The following is an 8,415-nucleotide window of genomic DNA, read 5'->3' as shown; positions in this document are numbered from 1 at the left end:
GCCAAAGAAACCAGTAATGAGACTGACTTTTTCATCTGTGAGATTCAATGGACACGTGATGCTACGTTTCAGCACTTAAAAGTAAATCTTTCATTCAAATTTACATACAGAAATGCAACAGAAACTTTATTGTGATTGTAGACAGAATAAAGGTGGGTCACAGCACCATATTATAGTTTATCACAGCAAAGTCCTCAGAAGAATATTAGTTTTCTCGCAATGGCTCAAAGTAGTAATTAAACACATAGTGAATATCAGTACCAGTTTAAAATTCCTTTTCTAATAGCTGTGACTGTATTGTTTTCCAGATAAGGTATGGTGACAAGATAGTAACACTTGGACCTCCATCTTTAGTACATCGGGTCCTTACGATATTGCGTTTTCTGCTGATACCCTGTATTATTGCAGGTAAGTACACTAAGTAGGCTTGATATAATACTGTGATAAATGTATGATGAAGGCTGGATTTATTGCATCAGTTCAACTCTGGCTGTTTATGTGAAAACCTCAACTTGAATTATTGGGTAACACTTTACTTGAAGGTATCTACATAAGAGTGGCATGACACTGTCATGAACACATGAACCCTAACCATAACTTGTCATGACAAAACCAAATGAGTTAATTGAAGAATTTTATGTCATAACGTTTGACTTGATAATGTTTATGACACGTTCATGACAGTGTCAAGTCACTCTTATGTAGATGTCTTCAAGTGAAGTGTAACCAATTATTGTAACAATTTCTGATGATGATTATGTGTGGTCAATGCTGGTTTTCTACCACTTTCTACCATTCAATAGAATCTAGGCACCCGTAAGTGGTAAAAAAATTACAAACTGACTGACCCTGACTCAAATGTGTAGTACTGGAAGGAAAGAGTAGAAACAGTCTTTACCTCATAGCTAATAACAAGGAGCAATGTGAGGAGAGTCTGTTTCTGCAAGTAAAGCCAATCGGCTAAGGCAGAAAGTTTGCAGATAAGAGTTGTCAAAAAAAGGGCTGGCCACACAAAACTAGAACAAGACTGGAGCAATACGGGAACAGGATATACGTTGATTATCTCCCGGAGAAAAATGCTCTAGATATTGAAAATTAATCCAAAATATCCACCTTTGCGGGTTCAATCCAAAATCACTGGTGGTGGCCTTAAAACCCATCTAGGTCAAACACCAGATATTTCCGTTTTTGTTGCCATTTTATGGATTAAATGCCATTTATCTGACATTTAAATCAGAAGAGGAAAAAAGTTAAACTGTTAAAAAATAATCAAACTGTAATTGTTTGTCTTTCAGCATTGGTGACTATCTGTCTATGGCAACGGAAGCTCCCTCCTAAAAAGAACAAGCTGGGACCATTACGCCAAACCTTGTGAATTTTTTTCTTCTCCATTATCAAAATAGACATTACACTTTTTATTCTTCTGGTTTAAAGTTCAATCTTTGGTCCCAAAATGATGTAGAGGAAAGCTACCTCAAAATGATGTAGTGAGCATCAACTATAACTATACAGGGAGTGTAAGAGGGCGTCCAGCATTTTTCAGTATCTTATAACCCCTTTTAATATTTAACTCAGGTGTAGTTGTATCTTGGTCACAATCATTCAAATGTGTGACCTGGCACATCAACAAGGGTTTAGGGCTGTTTACTTGGGTAATTAAAGGGTACTTTAGGATTTTTTATCGTATTGTATATTGTAGGTATTGAGTGTATTAGAGAGACTCAAACTGGGGACATTGCATTAAAATGGCCAGTGTCTTAAACCTCTACAGTCTAGTCCACAAAGTCCCCTTATTTCATTTCTATGTTAATCATATTTCCATTAGACCCTCTTCTCAGTTATGTTTTAAATTGTACCTGTGTTTTTTTTCCCTTAAATGTTATGTTTTTTCCGGGTGTTACCTAAGGTGTATGATTTGAAATAATGAGTTGAACATTTGAATTGAAAATTTGAGAAACTTGGAAGCTTACTCCAAGAGATGAATAAAAAAACATTAATATACGGTCTGAATTCGATTGAAAACAAACTGATTTGGGGAAATGGATTTAATATAACTTACAGTGCCTTGTGAAAGTATTCGGCCCCCTTGAACTTTTCAACCTTTTGACACATTTCAGGCTTCAAACATAAAGATATACAATTGTTATTTTTTGTGAAGAATCACCAACAAGTGGGACACAATTGTGAAGTGGAACAAAATCTATTGGATATTTTAAACTTTTTTAGCAAATAAAAAACTGAAAAGTGGTGCGTGCAAAATGATTGGGCCCCCTTGCATTAATACTTTGTAGAGCCACCTTTTGCTGCGATTACAGCTGCAAGTCGCTTGGGGTATGTCTGTATCAGTTTTGCACATCGAGAGACTGAAATTCTTGCCCATTCTTCCTTGCAAAACAGCTGGAGCTCAGTGAGGTTGGATGGAGAGCGTTTGTGAACAGCAGTTTTCAGTTCTTTCCACAGATTCTCCATTGGATTCAGGTCTGGACTTTGACTTGGCCATTCTAACACCTGGAGACGTTTATTTGTGAACCATTCCTTTGATTTTGCTGTATGTTTGGGATCATTGTCTTGTTGGAAGATAAATCTCCGTCCCAGTTTCAGGTCTTTTGCAGACTCCAACAGGTTTTCACCCAGAATGGTCCTGTATTTGGCTGCAACCATCTTCCCTGTCCCTGCTGAAGAAAAGCAGGCCCAAACCATGATGCTGCCACACCATGTTTGACAGTGGGGATGTGTGTTGAGGGTGATGAGCTGTGTTGCTTTTACGCCAAACCTATCGTTTTGCATTGTGACCAAAAAGTCCGATTTTGGTTCATTAGACCAGAGCACTTCTTCCACATGTTTGGTGTGTCTCCAGGTGGCTGTGGCAAACTTTAGACGAGACTTTTATGAGGTCTTTGAGAAATGGCTTTCTTCTTGCCACTCTCCATGAAGGCCAGATTTGTGCATGTACGACTGATTGTTGTCCTATGGACAGACTCTCCCACTCAGCTGTAGTTCTCTGCAGTTCATCCAGAGTGATCATGGGCCTCTTGGCTGCATCTCTGATCAGTCTTCTCCTGTCTGCGTGAAAGTTTACAGGGACCGCCAGGTCTGGTAGATTTGCAGTGGTCTGATACTCTTCCATTTCAAAATGATCGCTTGCACAGTGCTCCTTGGGATGTTTAAGCTTGGGAAATCTTTTTGTATCCAAATCGGCTTTAAACTTCTCACAACAGTATTGCGGAGCCTGGTGTGTTCCTTGGTCTTCATGAGCGCTCTGCGCTTAACAGAACCCTGAGACTATCACAGAGCAGGTGCATTATTACAGAGACTTGATCACACACAGGTGGATTCTATTTATCATCATCAGTCATTTAGGACAACATGGCTCATTCAGAGATCCTGCTGAACTTCTGGAGTGAGTTTGCTGCACTGAAAGTAAAGGGGACCGGAAGAGTTTGCACGCACCACTTTTCAGTTTTTTATTTGCTAAAAAAGTTTAAAATATTGTTACAATTGTTACTACTGGCTATAACTTCATATTTACTTGAGAGTGATGTAAAGTTATATGACCTTTGGCACAGTCCAGCATAATAATAATCTGTTTTTTTGTTTGTTCTTGTAGATGTTTTCTTAAAACTGTGTGTATTTAATCCCTTTTGTACTAAATATCTCAATTTTTTCTTACTTTGGCACTTGCTAACTTCCGTCAAAACCAAGTGGCTAAGCAAGCATCCAGAAAGCGTACCTCCTACGGGGAGTTTCTAAGGCTAACAGGCAAACTCCTGCCTCAGCATTCCACTGACGGCCATTCATTGTGGTGTCACTTTGACAGCGAATAACCTTACATCTGAAGCGTTTAAAGACTCTATTTGTCCATCTTCTGTTATTGTTTGTAATGAGAAAAGTTTATTATTTCATGGATTCCACAAATTTTAGTAGGCTATGACACATTATTCCTTTTTAAACCGTTTAAATATGAGCATGCACAACTCACATCTGCACTGGACCAGAGCTGGTCTGACTTGACTCTCATTTTCAAAAATTTCTCTCTCAAATTCATAAATGAAACTCAAACTGGTTTTATGTATAATCAGCATATAAGCTGTAACATTAGTGTTATTCTTGATCACATAGATTACTGTGAATATGTGGAATCTGGCGCTGTGATATTATCGCTGGATTTTCATTAGGCATTTGACACAGTAGAGCATCAATTCATCTTTAGGTCACTTCAAACTTTTGGTTTTGGTGAAAATTTTATCTCTGGTGTTAAAATGCTTTATAAAAAGATCAGTAGTTCGGTAGTGTCATGCTATATCCAAATAACACCGAAAGCTTTCCAGTTTATAGATCAGTCCAGCAAACATGGCCTTGTTCTACATTTCTGTTTCTCATTGTTGTTGAAATGCTCTCAAAACATATTTTACACTGTAATAAATTACAAAGATTAAGGATTTTTGAAAAAGATCAAAATTTCTCAACTAGCTCATGACACAGTTCTTTTTTTAAAGGATAAACAACAAATTGAAAACTCAATCAAAGAAATACATTTCTTCTCGCTGGCATCAGGTTTAAGACTAAACGTTTCAAAGTGTGAAATTCTATGTCTGTCTAACACTGATGAAACGCTTATGTGTGATATACCAGTGAAAAATAATATTAAATATCTAAAGATCTAAAAAGAAAAGAAGCCCAAAATACAAAAAACTAAAAATATATTTAAAATGTGGTTTCAGAGAGATCTGTCCATGTCAGTTCTTCTGAGTAAAGCAGACGGTATCTCTAGATTTATTTACCCTACCCAATCTCTGGCTATCCATCAATCTTTCTGTAAAGAAATAATTAAATTTTAATTTTATTTGGAAAAACAAATGCCACTGTTTTTTTAAAAAAAGGAGATTTTAGCAGCCATGAGAAATGCAGGTGGCATGGAAATATTAGACTTCATGGATGTGAACAATACCTTTTTAGAATTGAATAGCTAAAAGAATGTTTAAAAGCTCCAGAATCAATTTGGTACTTCATTCCATAGTCCATTTTTGGAAAAATGGGAGGCCTCCAATTTGTATTACAATGCAGTTATGATGAAATCAAGTTACACAAAAGTTATCTAAATTTCATCAGCAGGTTCTGCAGAATTATGCTTTATACATAATTTTTCTCCTCACAGAACTATTATATGGAACAATGAGTTCATAACCAGAAAGAATAAGTCTTTATATCTACAACATTGTGTTGAGAGGAATAGTATTTTTCTTGCAGACTTACAAAATGATGAAGCTCGATTTCTTCATTATGAGGAATTTCTTGGATCTAAAATCTTTCCCATCACCCACAAAGAATACCCAATGGTAATAAATGCTCTAGTGGACTTCTTCAACTAATGAAATGTCATTCTGAGAGACAAGAAATTGGATCTGACTTTCTTTGTTGATGGAATAAATATTAAAAGTCATAAATGTACAAAAAACCTAAGGAATTACTTCTACAGCAAAAGGAAAATCCCTCCACGGGGAAAATTAGTTTGGAACTCTTTATATGTTAACATTCACTGGGAAAAACACGGCTTCTGCCATTCAAATTTGTTATCCCCAAAAAATTCAAAGATTTACTATTCACAATACTGCACAATAGTTGGGAAATATCAATTATAAAATTTCAATTTCAAATTTTGCAAATTTCGTATCCATGAAGTAAACTTTGCAAAATCTCGGCCAGCTTTTACTCACTTAAGAATTTCCTGAACTTTTTTGAGTCTATCCAAATTATTAATAATAAGAAAACTATCAATATAGCTGATGTACTTCGGATTCTTTTTAAGGAATTATGATTATATAGCCTTCATTCCATTTCATCTTGTCTATGTATTTTTCATTTTCTACCTTTTTTTTGTTCTAAATGACTTCCTTAACCTATACATTATATTATATATATATATATATATATATATTATATACAGTGTATTATATATATATATATATATATATATATAATGTATATTTACTTATCTATTTTGTTTTTGTTTTCCCCAAATAAGATTATAATGTTCCTTGGATGGAAATGAACAACTTTTTATTCATGATGCCAAATTGTTTAAACATTGTATAACATGTTTGTAAAATTTGCACACAAATAAAGAGCATGCGCGACCCAAATCTGCACTCGACTCACATAGATGGTCTAATAGAATGCTAATTGAGCCAGCTAGCACACCCGGTCGGTCTGCCTCACCACCCCGGCGCCAAGATAGACTTCAGTCGGGATGACAGCTGAACACAACCCCGGGACATAGAGCTAATCATAGTTAGCCCCCAGTCAGCTAACAGCAAGCCACTATCATAACTAGGGCCTGCAGTATAATTTATCTCTAAATTCCATGTAAATGTCCAGAATATTGCTCAGTGCATTTACCCTGTAATATTAGAATAGGTAGCCCATAGGTAAAAAAAAAAAAAATAACTACAGTATCAGTACCCAGGTAAAATATAATTAGGCTGTAGGCTATAGGTCTCCTCGAAAAATAACAAGGTTACAGTATAAGAAAAGGTACCCTCAGTAGGTAAAAAAATAAATTACACTTTAGGTAGGCAACCTGGTATGAGTTAAAAATAACTGCAGTATAAGTACCTAGTAGGTTAAAAAAAAACTACAGTAAGCTGTAGTTTTTTGTAAGAATCCAGTTGTTACTCCCTTATTCCTTATACCTTCATATCTTGTTCCCCAGTACCTATCGTATTAGCATTGGTAGCCTACATTGCGGGCTGTAATCTAAAGCGTTTCCAAAAAAGTATCCAGGCCGGCCACAAATATGAGAAATACATAATTTTATTAAGTTTATTTGCAAACAATTAGTGATGGGGAAAAAACCTCCACAGTAGACAAACACTGTCACATGCTGTCTTTGGCCAATCAGGGAGGAACTCTGGCATTGGTGACCCAGGTGGGATCAATCCCCCTAATTAGAGCTAAACGGTAGCGACACAATTGTAAAATAATATTTATCAAATGTAGGCTGAGCTACCCTTTTTAACTGGAAAATCCACGCCTGCATGCAAGATCCTTTACGAACCATCTTCAAGCAGCCAGATGACACGAAGACACATTCAAAAACGTAAGTCTGTTAGTGAAGGGAAAAAAAACATTGCTCGTTGATATGACGGATTTCTCGTTTTTTATGGTGTGCAAAAGCAAGAGTCCATTCTTTTTATCGCATTTTTGTGATGTAGGACAGTCTCATACATATGTAGTAAACAAAACATCCCATCTGTCTGGTTGTCACAGTCAATGTGGCAACCAGTGATTCCAACAATAGTGTCGCATCTATATTTGCTTTCAACTGTTTAATGACATTCAACTGAAAGAACTTTCCAAAGCTGACACTAGGTGTCCCCCTCACCCAGAAAACACTGGATATGATCTTTGCGGTACGGTAGTTTCATCATGCAGGTAATGATAATTCTGCGTAACCGACACTGGATCATACTGTAGCCCGCTGTCACTCTGCTAAACGGGGGTGACACGTAGATGCTGAGAATCACATGTGCCATATGGAGGCCTACATTATGGTTAGGGGCCGTACTAATATACCGATTTATAACATAGCGGCCCAATCAGAACTCCCTGTTGCTTGATTAGTTGGTATATTTCCCCGGCTTTTGGTTCTTAAGGTAGATATCATGTGATGAACGTGTATTAATCAAACGTTTTTCATTCAGCTGGAGACCGTCCGGAACTCACATCACTGAACACACGGGTTCTGTAGTTAGAATAAAACGGTATAGACTTGGTTTGAAAAAGTGGTAGATGTGGGATAAATACAGCTGTTTCAAACAGTAATGTTTCTAAATCATATCAGAACTATTTGTAAGTTTTGTTTTCGGTTTCGCTAGGCGCGCGCTCCCTCCCACTTTCAGCACTTCTCTTTTTAACAGCCGCGCGCTGCGCTTTTACGCACGACACCAGTGGCTCTGTGGAGGAGAGCAGAGTGCCATGAAGTCCGTCTGTGTGTGAGCATTTTGCTGTCATCACTGCAAGAAGATGATCCTGCTGCCGGCTCTGTTGTTCATTCTCTGGGGAGAACCGGCTCGGTGCCTGGAGGAGAATGGAGCCTTCACTTTCGATGGAGACATCCGCCACTTCGCTGTGGCCACCAACACGGTTTACATCGCTACAGCGGAGACGCTGTACCAGCTGAGCCACGACCTGACTCTGGTCCAGAGTGTGACTCAGAGAGGAATCCTGAAGGGTGGGTATCAGACGGGCGATGCGCACTTTTCCCGGGTTTCTGAGACGGATGAGCGGAACGCGACTTTCAATGTCAACTTGTTGTTGCCTTTTGTTGAGAATGAAACTCTGATCAGCTGCGGTGTGATCGAGTGTGGTTACTGTGAGGTGCTGGACCTGAACAACATTTCTAATGTGCAGCATGCG

The 8,415-nt window shown here is 37.7% G+C and overlaps 2 protein-coding genes and 1 long non-coding RNA gene across 3 annotated transcripts in view; all 3 read left to right on the top strand.

Moving 5' to 3' along the window:
* The window catches only part of LOC116673460 (plexin-C1-like), a 6,776-nt gene extending 6,484 nt beyond the window's left edge, over window positions 1-292 (top strand). Inside the window, exon 8 of the mRNA XM_032505814.1 lies at window positions 287-292. Coding sequence (XP_032361705.1) covers window positions 287-292 — 6 coding nt within the window. The remainder of the gene's footprint in view (window positions 1-286) is intronic.
* A 21-nt stretch (window positions 293-313) lies between these two features.
* LOC116672819 (uncharacterized) lies at window positions 314-1,422 on the top strand. The gene is made up of 2 exons (XR_004327637.1): window positions 314-408; window positions 1,296-1,422. It is a non-coding gene; the product is annotated as an uncharacterized LOC116672819 (long non-coding RNA).
* A 6,416-nt stretch (window positions 1,423-7,838) lies between these two features.
* Window positions 7,839-8,415, top strand: part of plxnc1 (plexin C1) — a 55,720-nt gene continuing 55,143 nt past the window's right edge. The window contains exon 1 of the mRNA XM_032505812.1: window positions 7,839-8,415. This exon is cut by the window's right edge and continues 168 nt beyond it. Coding sequence (XP_032361703.1) covers window positions 8,023-8,415 — 393 coding nt within the window. The 5' untranslated portion in view covers window positions 7,839-8,022.

Source organism: Etheostoma spectabile, chromosome 23, assembly GCF_008692095.1.
Source record: "Etheostoma spectabile isolate EspeVRDwgs_2016 chromosome 23, UIUC_Espe_1.0, whole genome shotgun sequence".
In the NCBI taxonomy this organism is placed as follows: domain Eukaryota; kingdom Metazoa; phylum Chordata; class Actinopteri; order Perciformes; family Percidae; genus Etheostoma; species Etheostoma spectabile.
This window is presented reverse-complemented; position numbering and strand designations above follow the sequence as displayed.